The sequence below is a fragment of the Amblyraja radiata genome, chromosome 26 (assembly GCF_010909765.2).
Source record: "Amblyraja radiata isolate CabotCenter1 chromosome 26, sAmbRad1.1.pri, whole genome shotgun sequence".
NCBI lineage: Eukaryota > Metazoa > Chordata > Chondrichthyes > Rajiformes > Rajidae > Amblyraja > Amblyraja radiata.
In genome coordinates, this window is record NC_045981.1 from 6,385,410 (window position 1) to 6,408,434 (window position 23,025).

The following is a 23,025-nucleotide window of genomic DNA, read 5'->3' on the forward strand; positions in this document are numbered from 1 at the left end:
TGTCTCATTGTGCCGAGCCGAGTTTGAAAACTATGTATTATTGGTAACTTACATTGCCTGTTTACTATTTTCATTGGCAGTTTTTGTTTCCGATCACTTTGGACTGCAGTTATCACAATTATCTCTCTTCCAGTTGAGGATTTTGAGTTTTGATGTTTCCTCGAATGTTTCCATAACATTAAGACAAGGAAACATTTTCATGAAATTCTTTTCAGAATGACTGTGGGCATCTGTTGAAACTATTGGCTTGCGAATTTTGCCAAATATAATGTGTAGCAGGAAAAGTGGATGCTATAATGATTGAAACAGAAGTTATGTTATGACCTCAAATGGAAATTAATCTCATGTCATCCAAATGTTCATTATTTGGACTGGATTCAGCAAATTTATATCCATGAGGCCCATTGGGAGACAAAATTCCCAGGCTTCAAAGACACCTATTTGAAATGTCTCTCTTTTTCATGGCTGAGTGATGTTTTGGGTCGGGACCCTTCTTCAGATGATAGTAGTTGGGGGGTGGAGGGGGAAGAGAAAGCTAGAAGAGAGGTGGGGACTGGACAATGCAAGGATACAGGTGGTTGATTAGTAGATGGGTGGACAAAGTCCAGGAATGGAAAAAGACAAAAGACTATGAAATAATGAGATCAGGAGAGAAGAAGCATGACATGTGAAGCCAGAGGAAGAGATATATAGGTGGAAGGAGATGGGGAAGGGGAAAGGTTTGTTATTGTTGGTTTGTTACCTAAATTAGAACATTCAATTTTACCTGAAATTGAGGAATATAAATGAGGAAGAAATGAACTATTTTAGATATGCTTCCAGATATTTTGGTGCATAGGAAATGCACGTGATCTATTAAGGTATTGTTTCTGCAAACGAACATAATGACTGAAGACAGATGTTTTTGTTTAACCACATAAAATGTTTTGTCAGAGCCATAAGGAAGGTGAAGTATTAGCTACAAGGATAGGTTGGACAAATCTAGATTGTTTTTTTTTGAACATTGGAGGTTGATGGGAGACCTGATAAACGTCTATACAATTATGAGAGGTATACACATATATACAATTATATGCAGTAGACAAAACCTTTTTCCTGGGGTGGAACTGTCAAAGACCATAGGGTACATCTTAAAAGTTAGAGGGAAATATTAAAGGAGGTATGCAGGGCAAGTTTTCTTTCTTATAGAGTGGTTGGTGCTTAGCATGTGCTGCCAGGGGTGGCAGTGGAGGCCGATTTGATGGTGGCATTTAAGAGGCTTTGAGATGGACTATAATTATTGCATCGTCTTAATAAAACAAGGAAACAATTTAGTGTTGCACGTTTATTTTTGTTGATATTGCTACATTTATAAAACTATGTTACAAAGAAATACACATTTTGTAGATTTCTTCTTTGGACCATTTCAAGTAGTCATCTACTCTTCAGCGCTCTGATAGGTAAAAAGGAAATGCAAATGATTAAATCAATATTATAAATGTGCCTTTCAAATTTACTTGCACATTGATTAATGACAGAAATAAGGATCGCTTTATCTATTCCTCCATGTTGATATAAATCACCATTTTGAATACTTTTACTGTACCTTGATAGTAATTTCGCGGGTTTTAGTTCTAAGTTTGTTGACTTGAGATTCGGCAATGTCGGCACGTTCCTCGGCTTCCTCCAGTTCATGCTGAATCTTCCTGAACCTGGACAAGTGAACGTTGGCCTGTTCCTCCTGTAGGAAAACAGTGTGAAAGCTCAGATTTTAAGAATGAAAATTATTTACCAGGTGATTGCTAAACACCATTATACTTTTGATGACCAACTAATTAAGAAATTTACAGTTTTTGAGCTTTATTGGATGAAGGTCTGCCGGCTTTACTTTTTGAATATCAAGATTGGATAATGCATAAATCTGCACTAATCAATCTTTTGCACAAAATACATGATTTTACTTAGTTTAGATTGGATGAAGGTCTCTTCTGAAACATTCTTTGTGTTGATCTCTTACACTTTGGGGTTAAGATACTTTAATTTATTAGTGAATCACATGCATTCAAATAAATGATTAGCTATTTACTTCTAATGTGGAAAACAATCATGCTATACCTACTAGCGCTTGGCTTCAAATAGTAACAGTTTTCCTACATCAATCCTCTCGATTTCCACACAATCTTGGCAACCCTTAATCTAAATCTCATGGTATAGAATCTTAGTTTGGTAAACCCCTCAAAATGTAACCTTTGGAGTCTAGGTGTCATTCTGATTAATCTCATCCAAAGGAAAATATTTTCTTCCTCAGGTAAAGCATTCATAGCTGTTTGCACTATTTCAGCTGTGGGCTAATCAATGTTTTGTGGAACTGTAATATAAATTGTCCTTCAGTCCTCTGAATCAAGCTAGCATTCCACTTGCCCATTTTATTATTTTCTTGAGGTGAGACCAGTCATGTGAGCAGATACTGTACATAATAAAACATGCTCACATTCTTTGGAATTTTGAACAACAGGAGATGGTATTCTTGAACTATTTAAAATTCTTGAGATATTTGCTAAAGTAGATGATGAGAAGCTGCCTGAAGAGACTAGAATAACTTTAGGACTGAGAAAAAGCAAATACTTTTAGAATTTCCAACACAAAAGACTTTGTCAAGTCCATTCCAGCTTGGACCTGGTGGATTTCTCGATACGGGAAAATAGATAGAAAAATTAAAGAACGGATTTAATCTTATTGAATGGTGAAGGCTGATAAGCCTACTATGCTACACCTGGTCCTACATATAATGCTGTTAATCTTTAACTGACCCGTTAAAAACAAGCTTTTCATGAATTATGATAATGAGCCTTATATTATGTCAAATATTTCAGAGCTCAGATATTCACAAGGATTCTATTCTTTTGAGATTAGAGCAATGGGAAAGAATCTAATTGAAACATTTCTAGAACAATGAATAGAGATGGTGTTTTAATGCTCTGCCCATAGACATGATATTCCCACCTTACTATTAATGTAGATTGTGTTCTTCTTTATATTATACAAAAATCTTAAAATTTAATGTCATACAAAATAATTTTCTTGAAAAATTGCAGTTATAGTCATAATAACTTACAGTTTCTTCCGATTGTCTCTTGTAGGCCTTAACCTTCATCTGCAGCTTGTCAACCAGGTCCTGTAGTCTCAGATTATTCTTTCTGTCTTCCTCTGACTGAATGTCACAAAAGAAGCAACATTTGAAATGTTTTATTTTTCATTTTATTGTATTCTTATGACACATTTAAAGATACATATCCTGGTTCTTGCTGACCCACTCATCCCTCTGTGATATTTACATTGCTGCCTTCTCAGTGCTCCACTCACTTCATCACCAATGGCCTCTTCTGGCTCCGCTCATCATCTCACAGCAGGACCCTCCCTCTGATTAGTGTTGAGAAAGGGTTTCTTTTCAGTGACCCAGTCAAAGGTTAATTGTCTGTACGACCCCAAAATGCCTTTACCACAAGACTTGTGTTATGCCCACCAGATTCCTTCTATTGGAAGATTCTGTTACTTGGTGCATACAAATGACAACACTTTCTTCAATCAACCAAGATTGGGAAAGTAACAACTCAAACAGGACTTTTCGGGGAATGGGCTAACCTCAAAGGACAAAGCAAATGTTGTAGGGTGGTCAGGGCACCAATCATGCTGACTGCAGGGGTATAGCTACAGGAACACTGTTATCCTTCCAGAGTTTTGGCTGAATTAAGTGCACCAATTGATTATTAACTGTACAGTACCTGATAAGATAGTTCCTTGACCCTTCTTTCATACTTGCGAACACCTTTAATAGCATCAGCACCTCGCTTCTGCTCGCCTTCCAGCTCACTTTCCAGCTCGCGCACCTAAACAACCACAAAACGGGATTTATTCCATAATATTCATATTATATCCAAAGTTTCAGTGTGCACAGTAAAACAGTCTCAAGATTTACCCTGGCCTCCAGTTTCTGGAGCTGTTTCTTTCCTCCTTTCATTGCCAGCTGCTCAGCCTCGTCCAGGCGAAGCTGCAGGTCCTTCACTGTCTGCTCGAGGTTCTTCTTCATTCGTTCAAGGTGAGCACTGGTGTCCTGTTCCTTCTTCAGCTCTTCAGCCATCATGGCAGCCTTGCAATATGAGACAATTGTGCAAATCATTACATGTTCGAAATTCTAATTTTATCAACGTAATTAATTGAGGTAATATTTGAAAACTAAATTCAAATTGTTAAAATAATTTATGACGTACATCAGTGATAGCCTTCTTGGCTTTCTCTTCAGCATTTCTTGACTCCTGGATAGTTTCTTCCATTTCAGACTGGATGTGATTCAGGTCGGCATCCAGCTTCTTCTTTGTATTGATGAGGCTTGTATTCTGGAGGAAAAGACACATTTGAATAAGAGTCATACAATCATAGAGAAGTACAACACTGAAACAGGCTCGTCATCTCAACCTATCCATGCTGACAAAAATGGCTATCTAGGCTAGACCCATTTTATGAATTTGGCCCATATCCATCTAAATCTTTCCTATCCATTTACCTGTCCAAATGTCTCTTAAATTTTATTATTGTACCAACCACATTCATTTTCTTTGGCAGCTTGTTCCATATACAGTATCTACCACCTTCTGTGTGTGAAGAAATTGCCTCTCAGGTCCCTTTTAAATCTTTCTTCTCTTACCTTAAATTTATGTTCTCTAGCTTTTCATTTCCCTTCCCTGGAAGAAAGACTGCATTCACATTATCTGTACCCTAATGTTAATTTTGCAGGAGTAAAGATGAATCTAATCTCAGTTTCAATATGCACTAATATATTGTGGGAGGTGGAGGAAGAATTTTGACGGAACCAATAACAAACAAAATATAGGGAGACGGATATCAATCCGCTGCTGGCTATATGCCAGTGGATATTGGATGTCTGAAGTCATGCTATGGAGAGATGAGGCAATCAAGTAACATTAAAATTGGCCCTCACACCATTATTGGTGCTGATCTGGATTCTTGAGGTTGGAACACAGCAGGAAAAATGAGCAACAAAAGATTATTGTGCAAAATTAGAGCCCATGGTATTGGGGGTAGGATATTGACATGGATAGAGAACTGGTTTGCAGACAGGAAACAAAGAGCAGGAATGAACGAGTCATTTTCGGAATGGCACGCAGTGACTAGTGGGGTGCCGCTAGGCTCCGTGCTGGGACCCCAATTATTTACAATATTTATTAACGAATTAGACGAGGGAATCAAATGGTACATCTCCAAGTTTGCAGATGACACAAAGCTGAGCAGTGAGGAGGATGCTATGATGACTTGGGTATGTTGGGTGAGTGGGCAGATGCATGGCAGATACAGTATAATGTGGATAAATGTGAGGTTATCCACATTGGTGGCAAGAACAGGAAGGCAGATTATTATCTGAATGGTGTCAGTTTAGGAAAAGGGGAGGTGCAATGAGACCTAAGTGTCCCTGTACATCAGTCACTGAAAATAATTATGCAGGTGCTGCAGGCAGTGAAGAAAGCTAGTTGGCCTTCTTTGTGAGAGGATTTGAGTTTAGGAGCAATGAGGTCCTACTGCAGTTGTACAGGGCCCTGGTGAGACCACACCTGGAGTATTGTGTGCAGTTTTCATCTAATTTGAGGAAGGACATTCTTGCCATTGAGGGATTGCACCGTAGGTTCACCAGGTTAGTTCCCGGGATGGCGGGACTGACATATGATGAAAGAATGGGTCGACTGGGCTTGTATTCACTGGAATTTAGAAGGATGAGAGGTGTTATTATTAAAACATATAACATTCTTAAGAGATTGGACAGGCTAGGTGCAGGAATTTTGTCCCCTGTGTTGAGGAAGTCCAGAACCAGCGGTCACAGTTTAACAATAAGGGGTAGGCCATTTAGGACTGAGATAAGGAAAAACTTCTTCACCCAGAGAGTTGTGAATCTGGAATTCTCTGCCACAGAAGACAGTGGAGGGCAATTCACTGGATGTATTCATGAGAGAGGTAGATTTAGCTCTTCGGGCTAACGGAATCAAGGGATATTGGGAAAAAGCATGAGTGGGATACTGATTACGGATGATCAGCCATGGTCATATAGAATGGCCGTGCTGGCTCGAAGGGCCAAATGGCCTACTCTTGCACCTATTTTTTATGTCTCTGTGTTTCAATGTTCTATCACTGGAGATCATTTCCTGTAAACCAGATGGTATCCAAACAGGAAATTGAACAAAGCAATTATAAAATCCCCCTTTTAGGATAATCTAAACAAGAGTAACCTGACCAATGCCTAACAAGACCTGGTGGTAATGTAGGGTGACATCAATGTGGGAACTAACCTGAGAGTGCAGCAGCTGAACTCTTTCAGTGACATCGATCAGCTCTTGTTCAGCAATTTTGCGAGCTCGGTCTGTCTGTTCCAGAGCGGCTCTCATTTCTTCAATCTCAGCCTGTTGCAGGCCGCTTCTGCGCTCCACCATGGCCAGTTGCTCCTTCAAGTCTTCCTGGCTTCTGCAGGCATCATCCAGCTGTATCTGGGCGTCCTGTTTATAATGCAAGATTGCTTTGTTACCAGGTATTACAGTACACTGTAATGCTTATCTTATAATTGAATCAGGTAGTAATAAGCTGTTTTTCATCAATAAATAGTTTGAAAAATCTAACTCATAGTTCAAATAACAAATCTTGCATTTTATATTAGGTTCTGCGAGAAGAAAATCAATACTTACATAATTGACTGACAATCATACAACATTTAAAATAACAGTGTACTGGAAATCATTATCTCATCAGACAAACCTTCAATTGACCCTGTATGTTTCTGAGATGTTTTTGAGCTTCTGAAGCCTGGCGATTGGCATGTCCCAGCTGAATCTCCATTTCATTTAGATCACCCTCCATTTTCTTCTTGATTCTCAAGGCATCATTCCTGCTCCTGACTTCAGCCTCCAAAGCGCTCTGCATTGTGTCCACAACTCTCTGGTGGTTCCTCTTCACCTGATCGATCTCCTCGTCTTTCTCTGCAATCTTTCTGTCAACTTCAGATTTCAGTTGGTTCAGTTCCAGCTGAATGCGGAGGATCTTGCTCTCCTCATGTTCCAGAGAGGCCTACGAGAGAGATTAACTGTATTTTTCAGTATTTTGCACATTGTTGTCGCTAAAGTTGATTTTTTTATATCTTAAAAATATCTTTTAAACAGGTCGTTTGATATTATTGCAACATTTAATCTATTTGACAACAATGATAGTTCAAAATATCTATTTCTAAAATGTAATGTTGAAATAACTGTTAACCTTACCTCTGCCTCCTCCAATGCTGACTGGATTTCACTTTTTTCCTGCTCAGCTGTCTTCTTTGCCTTTTCCATCTCATGGAGGGCCTTGCTACTTTCACCCAGTTGCTCAGTCAGATCAGAAATCTCCTCTGTGTTTAAATGTAGTGTTAGTTCAACCTATCTTGAGTTGATAAAACTTAGATTACAATAGAAATGCGTGCATATTTTACATTATTAGTGAAATTTCAGAGGGAATGGGCAATGAATCAGAATTGAATCTGTAAAAGCATTAAATTCCAAGATAAGTAAGTATCTTGTTAATAATATTAAATGAGAGAATGGGTATAGACTTACGCTGTAGATTCTTGTTCTCCCGTTTAAGAGTTTCAAGATGATCTAGAGATTCCTCATATGCATTCTTCATCTTAAAGATTTCTGTACTCAAACTACGAGATTCCTTCAGAGATGCTTCCAGTTCTGCCTGGGTCTCCTCATATTTCTGTTTCCAATCTGCCAGAACCTTAATTGTACAATTGTAAATGTAAGAAATGTATTCTCAAATTTAACTTCTGTCTCAGTATCAATGAGGTGTGAGAGCCAGTGAGAAAGATGTATAGATTTCAATCTGAAAACTGAACTGATATTTTCCCAGCATCCATGTGTATAAAATCAGGAGAGAATTAGATCGGGTAAATGCACAGAGCCTCTTGCCCAGAGTAGGAGAATCGAGGACCAGAGAACATAGGTTCAAGGTGAAGGGGAAAAGATTTAATCGGAATCTGAGGGGTAACCTTTTCACACAAAGGGTGGTGGGTGTATGGAACAAGCTGCCAGAGGATGTAGTTGAGGCTGGGACTATCACAACGTTTAAGAAACGGTTAGACAGGTACATGGATAGGACAGGTTCGGAGTGAAATGGACCAAGCGCAGGCAGATGCGACTAGTGTAAATGGGACATGTTGGCCAGTATGGGCAAGTTGGGCCGAAGAGCCTATTTACACACTGTATCACTCTATGATTCTATGACTATGACTCTCTAAGATTTTATGACTTCCCAAACATAATATTATGCTTGAATGTGTAAATAAACAAGAAAGAAGTACTTCTTAGGATGGTACAATATTAAAAGGGTTCAGTAATTTAATAATGTCTGTTATTTCTAATGTGACTTTTTCACACTCAGGAAATGCCAAAACCACTGAACCCTTTCAATTGTTTAGACATTTGTTTAAACTACCAGCTGCTTGCCAGTCCCTGGCTAAAATGGAAATACATGATGTTGGTTACTTCCTTCAAAACGACATGTAAAGAGAAACAACGCAACAACCAGCTCCTACCTTATCAAAGTTCTTTTGTTTCTTGTCCAGAGCTGCTGCTGCTGAATTTGCCCTCTCTACATCTATCATCAGATCCTCCACTTCATTCTGTAGTCTCTGTTTAGTCTTTTCCAGTGAAGCACATTTGGAGTTCACGGCCTCAATATGCTCCTCTGCATCTTGCAGACGCTGAGCAAGTTTTTTCCTGAAAAACACAAAACCATCATGTCCATCTCACAGGAAATTTTGGAAGAACATACATTCTCCTTGACAGCATGTGCTGCATGAACATAGGTTCCTCTTTGTTACATACTTGGCTTCTTCCAGTTCCTCTGTGCGCTGGATTGCATCAGTTTCATATTTTGATCTCCACTGAGCCACTTCACTGTTGGCCTTGGACATTCCACGCTGGAGCTCAGCCTTTGCCTCCATCTCCTCTTCATATTGTTCACGGAGCAGGTCACAGTCGTGGCGGGAAGATTGCAGAGCATGGGCCAGGGCTCCCTTAGCCTGAAATGATTACAACGTGGCATGAACGACATGATATTCAATATCATTGTGATTATTAGAAAGTAACTTAACCTTGTTAATTTGCTTATGGTCACAATGAAAAGAAATGTTGCTTTAGAGGGAAATCCTAAAGTAAGTTGCTGGACATCAGTACATTAAAATATAATATTTTATAACATAAATGTTGCATTTTTATAACATTAAATTGGTTCAAAATTGACAATAATGCACGTTTAGAAAGTTTCCCTGTGAAACAAATCTCTCAAGTTAATTTAGTACCTTGGTTTCTTCCTCCAGCTGCCTCTTCAGTTCCTCAAGCTGTTGGGTATATCCTTGCTTCCCTCTTGTCAGCTGCGATACCAAGGCCTCTTTCTCCTCCACTTGGCGGTTCAACTCACCTGTGAATTAAAGATAATGTGAGTGAAATATTACAAATATTACATGGTAATGTTTTCTATATGGTGAACAACAAATATATATCAATATTATTTTGAAATCAAGATCAATACCGTTTTCTGTTGTAAGACGTGCTTTATGAGTTGATAAGTCATTGATCAACCGTTGATGTTCATCGTGTTTGGTCTTCATTTCACTGACCTGGTCCTCTAGTGTCCGTGCTACTTTCTCAAGGTTTGCCTGAAAACAAAGCAACCAGTTTTCAAGAGAAGCAAAACCAACTGAACAACACCAACAATTCAAAGTTAACTATAAAAGTGTAGTATTTAGTGTCCTCTATCACCGTACCTTAGCTTTGGACACTGATTCCATGTTGCTGGCGAGGTCATCAATTTCCATCTTCAGTTCACTCTTTTCCTTCTCAAGCTTCTGCTTCACCCGCTGCAGGTTATCGATTTGTTCCCCAAGTTCTGCAACGCTGTCAGCCTGCTTCTTGCGAAGAGCAGCAGCTGTGGCTTCGTGCTGGAGGGTGGATTCTTCTAGGTCACGGCGCATTTTCTGAAATTCTGCCTCTCGTTTCTTGTTCATTTCAATCTGAGCTGAAGTTGCCCCACCAGCTTCTTCCAGTCGCTCACTGATCTCTTCAAGTTCCCGAGAAAGATCGGCTCTCTGTTTCTCAGTCTTAGCACGAGCGGCACGTTCAGCTTCAATTTCTTCCTCAAGCTCCTCAATACGAGCCTTAAGATAAATATGCATTGGTTATAATCATGGAACCAGTAGTATCAATTCATGTGCATGACTTCCACTGAAAGGCATTGTTAATTTTACTGGACTTATACATCACCTGTAATTCTTTAATCTTTTTCTGTAGTTGGGTAGCCATAACCTGCTCATCTTCAACTTTGCTTTGAAGCTGGCTGATTTCAAACTCTTTCCTTTAATAACAAAAATGGCTTATTCTCTTTAGCATTCGGAAGAAATGGTTACTTGGTAAACAGCAGATACCAAAAATATACTTTAGACATATCACCATATATCTTTTAAGTGTATGTTCATGTAAGTAATATATGTAGCACAATCACAGAAGCTTAAATAGGTACAACTTAACGTTTTCCAACAGAAGTGTCAATGTCATGAAAAATAAACATTGCATGACATGCACAAGGCAAGTGGGATACAATTTTAAACAGTGACTTATAACAAAGACCTAATACTGACTTTTTAATTTCTCATCCAGTTACTGGATATTTTGCAAGGCATCAACGTGACAAATAGAAAATCATTTTAAACAGTGGATTACCAAAAAAAAACATATTTGTTCATAATTTTAAATACTGACTTCTTTAGTTTCTCATCCAGTTGCTGCCTGTCATTCTCCAAGTCCATTGTTATTTCTTGAGACAGCTTCAAGTCACCTTCAAGCTTTCTCTTAGCACGCTCCAGATCCATGCGGAGTTTCTTCTCCTGCTCCAGAGAGCCTTCAAGCTTTTTAAGAAACAGTATGTTTTATTAAAATTTACTTCAATCCATGATAACTGCAACAACAAAAAATTTGATTTAATCATGGTTTAAAATACTCACATCATCAACTTGTTGTTCCAACTTAGTCTTTGTTTTGGTCAGAGTGTTGACCTTGTCTTCCTCAGCCTGGAGATCATCCAAGGTCTGCTGGTGGGCCTCCTGGAGAGCTTTCTTTTCCTTGGTTACTTTAGCAATGCTTTCATCAAGACTAGCCATCTCTTCAGTGAGGTTTTTCACCTATGTTCAGCAAAACAAAATGAACAGAATAATGACATGTAATCATCAGAAATCTTTTATGAATAGTGTATCAATTTGACATCAAAATCACTGTTTAATACCTTGTTCTCAGTGGCATGTTTTTCTTTTTCAACTTTGGCTAATGTGAGCTCCAAGTCATCAATATCTTTCTTCAATTCTGAGCACTCATCCTCCAGTTTCCTTTTCTTAGCTGTCAGCTCAGCATTCATCTCCTCTTCATCTTCCAATCTTTCATTAGCTTCCTTCATTTTAGCCTCTAGTTGAATCTTATTTTTAATCAACCCCTCGCATCTTTCTTCTGCATCTGCCAGAGTTTCACCTTCCTGCAATAAAATGATACAATGAATTATACCAGGCCATGTGTTTTGTATACATGTATAACCATGCAAAGATAGCCAATGTAGGTACCGATTGGACTTGAAGTAGGAGATCATTCTTTTCTTGCACAAGGGCCACCATTTTCTCTTCTAATTCCTTCTTCCGTGCTTCAGATTTGGCAAGTGCCTCCTTAGTTTTCTCAAACTCATCTTTCATGTTTGCCATTTCCTTTTCAGTTTCAGCACTCTTCAGGAGAGGTTTGATCTTGAAGTACAGTTGCATCCATGGCCAGTGTTTGACATTGGTGAATGAACGGATGTTGTACTGTAGAGTATACAGTGCTTCCCTAAAGGCCATGGTAAAATTAACAAAGATTAGAGCAATATTCTGTTTATGGAATAAACTGCTATATTCATGTATAAAATTTGTTTATGTGTAAATATATTGTTGGATATTTGTAAAGCAATATTTACCTCCTTTCCATCATTCTCGTAAATTCAACCCTCATTAAAAAGCCACGGCATACAGCTTGAGTTCGGGTAACGAGCTGTGCCAACTTATCATCTCTCATCTCTTCAAGTGTACCTAAGAGACCAGCCTTGAAGAACACCTTAAACAAAGTAAGGGATCAGTTTGAATACTTAACTCTAAAAACATAAACATTTTAGGAGCACAGTTTAAACTGCTTTCTTGTGCATAAAAATATGTATCAGAATGTCAACATAGAATAAGTATTTTGCAGAACTGAACTAATGGAGAATGGAGTGCATTTTAGTTGAATTTTACTGGCCTCAGATATCCACTTACATATTAACAAAGATGTTTTTCAAATCACCTGTTCCTAAGATTACATTCAAAAGTATATTGTTGATTCATCTCGTTATTTCACATTACAAAACTTACACTTTCAACATAATTACCTTAGTGTGTCCAAACTTGTACTGGGTATGATCTACATCAATGGATCCCAGTAATTTCTCAGATGCCTTTTTGCTATCAATGAACTGGCCTTCAGGAATGGCACTTGCATTTAGAATCCTGTACCTGTTGCATGAGAGTTTTATACGCATTATTGGTGATTTTTATTAGAACTAAATATATTGACCAACTTATTTGAAATGGAATAAAAATGTATATTTTGAGATATTTCACCTTTGCTTGAAGTCACCGTAGATGATTCTGCTTGGGAATCCCTTTCTGCAAATTCTGATACCTTCCAGCACACCATTGCACCTCAACTGGTGTATGACAAGGTGATTTTCCATAGTGCCTGGTGTTTACAACATAAGTAATTGAAAGAATAAAGTAGAACACAAAATTATTTTCTATGACACATTGACTGGATAGATGGAACTACGACTTGCCTGGTGTCTTTGTCTCATTGGGGATGAGACAGCGCACAAAATGAGGATGTGTGGTTCTCAGGTTAGCCATCAGCTTGCCCAAGTTTTCCTGTGAGGTTAAAAAATAAAGACAGTTACACAATTGTACATTAGTCTGATGCATTTCAGTCAATAATTTACATATTAATTCACGATTCATATAACTTGTGATAAGTGAATGTGCAAGGAAAAATCTTACCCTAAACAAAGCAGACACTGTCTGGAATGAACCACCCTTCTTTTTGCCCGCTTTCTTACCACTTTCTGTGACAAAGAAGCAACACATTTAATTGTTCTTAACAAATTATTAAAGGCGAAAAAGCAATACCATTGCTAACAGCCGTTTATAGCAGAGATTTACCTTCAGCGGTTGCAACGTAGAGAATACCCAAGAGTTTCACTGATGACTTCTGGAACAGCCCAATTACAGTTTCATTCAGTGGATCCTTATTCTTATCCAGCCAGCCAGTAATGTTGTAGTCCACATTGCCAGCGTAATGGGCCAGTGAGAAGTGAGCTTCAGGCTTTCCTTTGATAGGCTTGGGCTTCAAGAAGTTGTTTGACTTTCCAAGGTGCTGATCATACAGCTTATTCTTGAAGGAAATGTCTGAGGCCTTGGGGAACATACACTCCTCCTCGAGGATTGAGAAGATACCCATGGGCTGTGGACAATGCCAATGTTTATTTTATTAATCCTTTTCCATAAATATAAAACTAGATTTATATTCTATTTTCATTTATGTCTTCCATGATATTACCTACCTTCTCAATGAGCTCAATGCAAGCAGCCAAATCCATACCAAAGTCAATGAATTCCCATTCAATTCCTTCCTTCTTGTACTCCTCTTGTTCCAGAACAAACATGTGGTGGTTGAAGAACTGCTGCAGTTTCTCATTTGTGAAGTTGATACATAACTGCTCCAAGCTGTTGTACTGAACAAATAAAGACATTTCTTGTGTTATCATTAATTCCCTTATTAGCCTTTAGTGTTGTCAATTTTAAATATTTGATCTAGTTAATGTTTATAATTCTGAACCATACATCAAAAATTTCAAAACCAGCGATGTCCAGCACACCAATGAAATACTGTCTGGCCTGCTTTGTGTCCAGTTGTTGATTGATACGGATGACCATCCATAAGAACATTTTCTCAAAAACAGATTTGGAAAGAGCACCAACTGAGTTGTTCACCTAAAAGAATAGAATATGTGTATTAGTTGAAGGTAACACTCTAAATAAAGTATTTTAAACATCTGTGAACCATCATGGTAACCGTACCTGCTGAACCGTCTGCCCTTTGGTCACAAATTCATTGCCAACCTTTACCCGTGGAAAGCACAATGCCTTTAGCAAATCTGCTGAGTTAAGGCCGGTCAGGTAGGCAACTTTGTCGGCATCTAACATAAGGTAAAGGCAAATTATTACATTTGAAAATGGCAATGAATTGTTTTCTTTGGAGAAAATAACCTTTGTATGTTATCTTCTCTCATACAGACACACAGACAGCCAAAAGGCCATTTGAATCCTGCATGGCTTCCCTAGAAGCAATGCCATAACGCCCTTTCCTTCACGGACTGTTTGCTGCATTCCAGCAATCTATACACTGAGGCATTCACTCAAGAAATTTCACTAAGCAACTGCCAGGAAGTTTAATTTTCTCTCTGTGTGGAACTGCTGGCAATACACTGGAATATCTGGATCTGTGCACAGCAAGCTGTTTGCCTGATTCATCCGACCTTATTTAAACATCTTCTGCACAATATATCAATGTTGTACCAAGTAGCTAACATAAAATTACCGATGAACAATATAGTGAGTTGGTTTGTGATGGGCCCAGGGTGGAAAAAGAACACAGAACACCACAACATTCTGGTGGCGAACATTAACTCTAGATATTTGTTAGGGAGGTTGGATATCTTTCAAAAATCTTTTGGCACTGATTACATTATACTGAAGGTCCGTATTATTTTGAATTTGCAAATAATGCTAAATGCAGAAGTGAAATGAACTGTTACCTTCTGTGCCGTCTGGTTCTGCCTGCTCTTCACGCTGTTTTTGTTTGAATTTCATATTGCCCATGTGCATCACTGCGCCAGTGAGTTTGTAGATGCCCCACTTCTCATCAATGACGAAGCCAAGGATATCGATGGCAGTCTGTGCAACAAAATGGTTAGAATCCAAAACAATATTAATGCATTGAACACATCAGTTATCTTGTAGACACATCCAAAAACTATTTTGAGTAGTCATTTTTGTAGGTGTAGGATTATTATTGTCATGTGAACCAGGGTACAGTGAAAATGTTTGTTTTGCCTGCTACCCAATAAAATCGGATAATACTGTACATATATACAATCAAGTCACACTCAAGTACAATAGGTAGAGCAAAGGTAGAGCAAATGCAGAGTGCAGAATATAATTATCTGCATTGGTGTGCATCAGTTCCAGAGACAAAGTCCAATGAACACAATGGTGTTAAGGTGAATCAGACAGTACCCTAACGTATGGAAGGTCAAATCGGAAACCTAATAACAGAGGGAAAGAAGCTGTTCTTCAGTCTAGTGGTGTGCGCTTTGAAGCTTCTTTATCTTCTGCCCAATGCGAGTGGAAAAGAGGAACAAATGAGGGGGGTGGGACAAGTCTTTGTTTATATTGGTTCTTTTCCAAGCCACCATGAATTTAGATATAGTCAATGGTAGGTTGCCTGGTCTTTGTGATGGATTGGGCTACATCCACAACTGTTCGCAGTTTCTTGTGATCTGGGCAGAGCTGTTCCCAAACCAAAAGCTGGGATGCAATCTGGCCTACTATGTGTTACCTGAATGTCTGAGATGGCAGGTTTATTTTTCTTATTTGCGTGCACATAAACACTTCCTAGGTCAACCATTATAATTATTTACACTATTTTTATTTTAATCAAATCATCTTCATTCAGTTATGAACATCTTTTGTGTCAATATAGATTAATGTCGATGATGGCTTGATTATATTAATGTATTATAATGTATTAGTCAAATTAAGAAGGTACAAATAAATGCAGAGCAACTACTCACATCAGTTGCAACCAATTCTTCTGTGTCATCAATACTCTTGACTGTAATCTCACCCTGGCTGATGAAAGGATAATCATAAGGATTGGTGGTAATTAGACATGACTCTGCAAAATAAATGTTTTGTGGAAAGACGTGAGCAACTACAGAAAGGTAATTCTGTAAACCAACTCATTTTAATTCTTCAGTTCAACACTTTGAATCATACCAACGATTTCTGGTTTGAAATTGGTCATCATCTGGTAGAAAATGTGGTAACTCCTTTCAGCTTTCAGCTGGAATGTCACTCTGGATTTTTCCAGGAGATCTGGTGAGACAAACAAATATAGAATTGACAAAGAACATGTCAAACTAGTCAACAATTTGATTTACACACAATATTTACAAATCCAGTTCCACTGCACTTACAGGTTTCAATGTCAGCAGAAGCCAGTTTACCAGTGGTACCGAAGTGAATCCTGATGAATTTACCCTTGAAATATAAAGAACATGCATATCAGAAACCGATTTAGTTGTGTGAAACATTTTAATCAACACTGCTCTGTTAATCATTGCCTGCACACAAGAGGGTAATGAAACTGCTCAGGAAACTTACGAAACGAGATGAATTGTCATTTCTCACAGTCTTGGCATTACCGAAGGCTTCCAACAGTGGGTTAGCCTGGATGATTTGATCCTCCAGTGATCCCTGCAAAAATACTTTCGATATTAGAATCTAGAATTTACTAATTTACTAAATTAAGTTAGAAGTAAACTGCAGGAAGGTGTCAGATTGTGCGTGGTACCAGCTCTGTCTCACCTTATTCTTCCCAGAAGTTTGAGTTTCCTTCTTCTTGGAGTCGACAACTGCTGCAACTGAAGCGAAGTACTGGATGACACGTTTCGTGTTCACAGTCTTCCCGGCACCAGATTCTCCGCTGGGTGAAGAACGTGACGAAGTGAACAATTAGCAAACTAACAGCGAGACAGACTGAAGGAATAAAGATTCAAGTAAACTACAATTCCAAAAAAAGCTTGGTGTAGTTTAGTCTAGTGACACAGCACGGAAACAGACCCTTCATCCCACCGGGTCTGCGCCGACCAGCGATCCCCGAACATTAGCGTTATCCTACACACACTAAGGACAATTTTTACATTTACCAAGCCAATTGACCTGTTCGTCTTTTGAGTGTGGGAGGAATCCGAAGATCTCGGAGAAAACCCACGCAGGTCACGGGGAGAACGTACAAACTTCGTACAGCCAGCACCTATCGTCGGGATGGAACCCGGGTCTCCGGCGCTGCATTCGCTGTAAGGCAGCAACTCTACCGCTGCGCCAATGAATGCGATTTCACATCGCCATGAAGAAGAAACACTTAAGGACCTGTCCCACTTGCGCGACTTTTCAGCAACTGTCTTCGACCTTCAAGCTCAAGGGCACTCGCCTGAAAAACCTCAAGCTGGATCGACAGTCAGCGATGAAACCGCGAGCTGGATCGACCGTCAGCACACACACACACCCAAACAACTTTTAATAAAGTTTAGCGGGCATTTAACATTACCGGTCGGTTTTCCTTGGTTCTGAAATCTCCAATGAGCCAATTAAAATGCCCGGTCAGCAAAGGAGATTGCCTATGGCTACCTCGACTGCCTTACATGGCGACCCCACTACCACTGCACTACGAGTTCAGACATGACGACCAATTTTTACTCGCGAAAATTTTTCAGCATACTGAAAAATGTTCCTCGACCAAACTGAGGCCGCAAGTATGCGGGAACTTCTCTCGAACATGAAGGAGAGTTACAGTGACCTCCTCGGACCACGTGTCGACCATGCTATGAGTTTGTGGCGAGCGCAAACTCTTCTAAACTCGCAAATTAGGTTGCCATAGTGGGACGTCTTGAGGGGTTTGGAGGGGGAGGTCGACGAGACTATGAAAAGACCGATCACGTAACCTAATACTATAGAAACTCCGAAGAAACCCTGTGGTGTTTTGGACACCACTCAGCTCTGACTATGCATAAGAAGCTAACTTTTGGAATTATTTTATAAAATTACAGCAAATTTATTCAAGAATATTTAATTATTTATTCAATTATTGATTATTTATTATATTATTAATTATTAAACGTAGAGTGATTTAAAATCAACGCCGCATATGAGACTATAATTGAATGATTCTAGATGTCCCCTGATTACATGGATAGAAAATATAGCCGAAGAGACAACGCCAGGGAAGAATTGTGAATCTTAATGAGGTGTCGCTACAGGGAAGGTTGTGAGCACAGAACTAAACGTGACTGAATCTGAATGGGGAGGAGGACAGCTCCAGTTTCGCTGAATTGGAGAGGTTTTTGGATTGAAGAAGTGGACGGCAGTTGGGGTCGACGAGGAAACAGGGAAGTGGGTTTTAACAGAAAATGCATTTCCATGGTGATATTAGCGATGTGATTAATATGCAAAAATAAATAATGACACCTCTATCACACTATCGCAAGCTCTGAACTCAGTAACACTCACGTAATCAGGATGGACTGGTTTTCACGATCTGGGAAAAAGAAAACAACATCAGTATCCAGAGTTCAAATCACAGAGAGGTGTGGGTTTGTTGGGCGACACAGCACATGTAGAATATAGAACAGTACGACAGAGGAACAGGCCTTTCAGCCCACAATATCGGTGCCGAACCTGATGCCAAATTAAACTGATCTCCTTTGCCTGCACGGGATCAACATCCTTCCATTCCCTGCATAACAATGTGTCTGTCTGAAAACCTCTTAAAGCCATATTGTCTTTGCCTCCACTACCATCACCAGGGGATATTTGGCCACTCATCTCCTTCAAACGATGCCCTTTAATCTTTCCACCTTGGGGCACAGATACTGACTGAGCACAGATACTTTATAGCTTAATATATTTATATTGTCTTTCCTCAACCTACAGCACTGCAGAGAAAACTATCCAAATTTGTCTAACTTGTCCGTACATTTTATACCCTCTAATCCATGTAGCATTCTGTTGTACCTCCTACATTCATAACAAGTTTCATACCTCCTACATTCATAACAAGATCCACGGATGATGCGGTCTTCCAGGTCTTGCACACCGCTCTCTCCCATCTGGACAGCCAGAAGGGGGGCTACGTGAGGATGCTGTTCATAGACTACAGTTCAGCCTTCAACACGATAGTCCCCACCAGACTGGCCGGGAAGCTAATGGAATTGGGGCTCAACACCTCCCTGTGTGCCTGGGTCCTGGACTTTCTCACCGCCAGGCCCCAGGTAGTCAAGATGGGAGGGAATACATCGAAGTCCCTCACCCTGAGCACAGGATCGCCCCAGGGTTGCGTCCTCAGCCCCCTATTGTACTCACTGTACACACATGACTGTGTGGCTAGGTTCAGCTCCAACTCAATAATTAAGTTTGCTGATGACACTGTGGTGGTGGGCCTGATCTCAGACAACGATGAGAAGGCCTACCGGGAGGAGGTGGCTGATCTAGCACTCTGGTGCCAGGATAACAGCCTCCTCTTGAACATCAAAAAAACGAAGGAGCTGATCATGGACTTTAGGAGGGCACATCATCCGAGGACGTACACTCCATTGAGGATAAATGGGGATCCTGTGGATAGGGTGAACTGTTTTAAATATCTGGGAGTCCACATCTCCGAGGATATGACATGGGCATCACACGCCTCAGCACTCGTGAGTAAGGCAAGGCAGCGCCTTTACCACCTCAGGCAATTGAGGAAATTCAGAGTGTCTCCGAGGATCCTCCAGTGCTTCTACGCAGCGGCGGTGGAAAGCATCTTGTCCGGGAACATTACCATCTGGTTTGGGAATTGCTCTGCCAAGGACAAAAGGCTCTGCAGAGAGTAGTGCATTCGGCCGAACGCACTATGGGAACTTCACTTGCCCCCCTGCAGGAACTATACATCAGAAGGTGCAACTCCAGAGCCAACAATATCATGAGAGACCCCTTCCACCCCTGCAATGGACTGTTCCAGCTGCTACGGTCAGGCAAACGCCTCCGTTGCCATGCGGTGAGAACAGAGAGGTTGAGAAGGAGTTTCTTCCCAGAGGCCATTCGGACTGTAAATGCCTATCTCACCAGGGACTAACTCTACTGAACGTTTTTCCTTCCATTATTTATTATGTAAAGGTATATGTGTGTTATGATTGTGTTTATAGTTTGTTTGGTTGTTTGTCTTTTGCACAAAAGTCCGCGAGCATTGCCACTTTCATTTCACTGCACATCTCGTATGTGTATGTGACAAATAAACTTGACTTGACTTGACAAGAGGAGTTGAGTATAGGAGCAAAGAGGTCCTTCTGCAATTGTACAGGGCCCTAGTGAGACCACACCTGGAGTATTGTGTGCAGTTTTGGTCTCCAAATTTGAAGAAGGACATTATTGCTGTTGAGGGAGTGCAGCGTGGGTTCACAAAGTTAATTCCCAGGATGACGGGACTGTGATATGCTGAGAGAACGGACCGGCTGGGCTTGTATACTGAGGAATTTAGAAGGATGAGAGGGTATCTTATTGAAACTTATAAGATTATTTAGGGTTTGGACACACTAGAGGCAGGAAACATGTTCCCGATCTTGGGGGAGTCCAGAACCAGGGGCCACAGTTTAAGAATAAGGGGTAAGCCATTTAGAACAGACATGAGGAAACACTTTTTCTCACAGAGAGTTGTGAGTGTGGAATTCTCTGCCTCAGAGGGCGGTGGAGGCCAGTTCTCTAGATACGTTCAAGAGAGAGCTAGATAGGGCTCTTGAAGATAGCGGATTCAGGGGAGAGAAAATACTTTGCCTTCCATCACAGTGAGGAGGAGATTCACTTTGATGGATGTTAGTGTAAATTGAATTGTTTGTATGTCTTGTAGGAATTGTCTTTGTTTGTATGGCTGTGGAAAACGGAGTTTTGTTTGAGCCTCACTGAGGTTCAAATGACATGTAGTAAAATATTGTATATTATTGTATTGTATATGGGGAGAAGGCAGGAACTGGGTACTGATTATGGACGATCAGCCATGATCACATTGAATGTTAAATGGCTTGAAGGGCCAAATGACCTACTCATGCACCTATTGTCTATTGCCTATTGTCTACACACCACATCCTTCATGTAATGCGGCGATCAAAGGTGCAAACCATATCCCAAACGCAGCGGAACCAAAGTCCTATCAAGTTGCAACATGTCATCTGGCTCTCTTCTCAAGCCCCGACCGAAGGCAAGAGTACAGATGTCGGAATTATTGTTTGTTATCTGTATACCTTTGTTCCATGTTTTTGCTACAACTCGGTAGTAATTCGACTCTAAACAGAAACTAAAAACTATTATGATCAAGTCTGGCCACCTACCCGTCTGCATGGCTTGATACGCGTTGTCAGAGATGGAGAAGATGTGAGGAGGAGCCTCTTGACGCTTCTTCCCTCTGTATCCCGACACAACCTGCGCGTCGTACACTGGCAACCACTTGTAGGGGTTCACAGTGACACAGAACAACCCAGAGTAGGTCTAAGGTGGGAGAATGGAATTAGAATTTATCAGGTATTTCAGTATGGTCATTTTGCAAGATCCAACAACTGTACTTACGTAGATCATCCAGGCCGAATAACGCTCTTTGAGGTTATACAACACGGTTGCCTCGTTCAGGTGAGTCATCATGGCCATGTCCTCTATTTTATCGTATTTTGGAGGATTAATCGGCAGAACGTCATCGGCTTTAACAGTAACGGTCTGAAAATAATCAACAGGCAAATTTAATGAAATGTGTAATTGGCGTACGCTGCAGAGGTTTCCGAATACAGTATTACGTTTAACTATTCAACGAACCTTCTTGTCTAATAAGGTCTCCACGGTGGCTTTGCCGCCCTCCCTACTCTTGACGGTTCCCTTCACGAACAGTTCTTTAGGATCGGTAACATAGCAGGCGGTTTTGGCATCGAACGGTCGGTTCTGAGCTTCAAGCCTTTCTTTATCAGTCTTCCGTAAATACGACGCCGCCTTTCCAAACACTGCCATCTCCGCATCCCCCATGGCTTCGGTCTATTGCTGGAATTGACGGGAAAATGTGTATATATGATTCTAAATAGCATCAGCAAAATCCATGCATTTCGTTTTAGCAGTAACAAATGATTCACTGACTTATTTATCAGAAAGCAACGAGGCACGTTCTTTTCAGCATGTTTCTCATTTCATTCTGAATGTATTGATTCTGTAGAGTACGACTATTTAATGTACAAACGTGCTCTTGTGGCCTGGCCATAGTGTTCTCAAAAATCCTAAAACGTGGAGCTTCACTCTTCAAGACCAGAGCAATTATACATCGCTTAATTTAACGAGAAAATAGTGCGAAAATCTCATTTAATAAATCTTTTGAATCCGTTTCTTGAATGCCAATATCATTTAAACATATAATTACAAAGTAAATTATATGCACTGGTTATCTTTCATTGGTATTAAATATTTGTGAATCGTTTGCTTTGTAACTGTAGAAAATGATGATCACCTCGCCACTGTTGCACAGAATATGTGCAGCGTTTATGCTATTCGTGATACATGATACATCACGCTGCGCCGGTGGATGTTGAAGCAACTACTTTTAATGCGGTGTTCAATAACAACTCGTGCTGAATCATTAAGTATTTGAATCAGATTAATCATATGTATTTGAATTTTATGCGCTATCACCGAACGATTATCAACTTAAAAAAATCAAACGCAGTTTCATCAATCACACGTTTCTGTTAGAACATTTGCTTGCTCAATCATCCTTTACCTTTTTCAGTCCCGGTGAAGAATAAAATATTCCACGTAATTCTAGCAAAAGAAAATAATAAATTAATTAATTTTACATCATTCGGGGTCTGATCTACATGAGCCAAAATGTTTATGTTGGTTGGTCTATTCTATTTGTGGGGGTTTTCTGGATTGATTTCTTCTTCCTCATCATTTAATACCCGAGAGACGTGATGGGGTCCCCCCCCTCCCCTTCCCGGCTTCACCAGTGAATGTTT

General features: G+C 40.0%; 1 protein-coding gene across 1 annotated transcript; it reads right to left on the bottom strand.

Annotated features, from left to right (window-relative positions):
* Positions 1-1,309: 1,309 nt before the first annotated feature.
* Positions 1,310-22,844, bottom strand: LOC116987837 (myosin-4). The gene is made up of 40 exons (XM_033044094.1): positions 22,788-22,844; positions 21,842-22,060; positions 21,602-21,745; positions 21,367-21,523; positions 18,521-18,548; positions 16,820-16,937; positions 16,616-16,708; positions 16,429-16,492; positions 16,229-16,327; positions 16,024-16,127; positions 14,986-15,124; positions 14,249-14,367; positions 14,012-14,161; positions 13,732-13,902; positions 13,331-13,631; positions 13,169-13,233; positions 12,952-13,039; positions 12,740-12,857; positions 12,508-12,631; positions 12,061-12,197; positions 11,678-11,933; positions 11,350-11,592; positions 11,072-11,248; positions 10,830-10,975; positions 10,335-10,425; positions 9,839-10,228; positions 9,604-9,730; positions 9,374-9,492; positions 8,898-9,094; positions 8,606-8,789; positions 7,623-7,788; positions 7,293-7,417; positions 6,793-7,101; positions 6,333-6,536; positions 4,248-4,373; positions 3,956-4,126; positions 3,762-3,866; positions 3,095-3,190; positions 1,586-1,720; positions 1,310-1,432 (listed from the first exon to the last, which is right to left on the bottom strand). The coding sequence occupies exons 2-40, from the start codon at positions 22,043-22,045 to the stop codon at positions 1,418-1,420; spliced, it is 5,805 nt and encodes a 1,934-aa protein (XP_032899985.1). The 5' UTR covers positions 22,046-22,060; positions 22,788-22,844; the 3' UTR covers positions 1,310-1,417.
* Between the last annotated feature and the right edge of the window lie 181 nt (positions 22,845-23,025).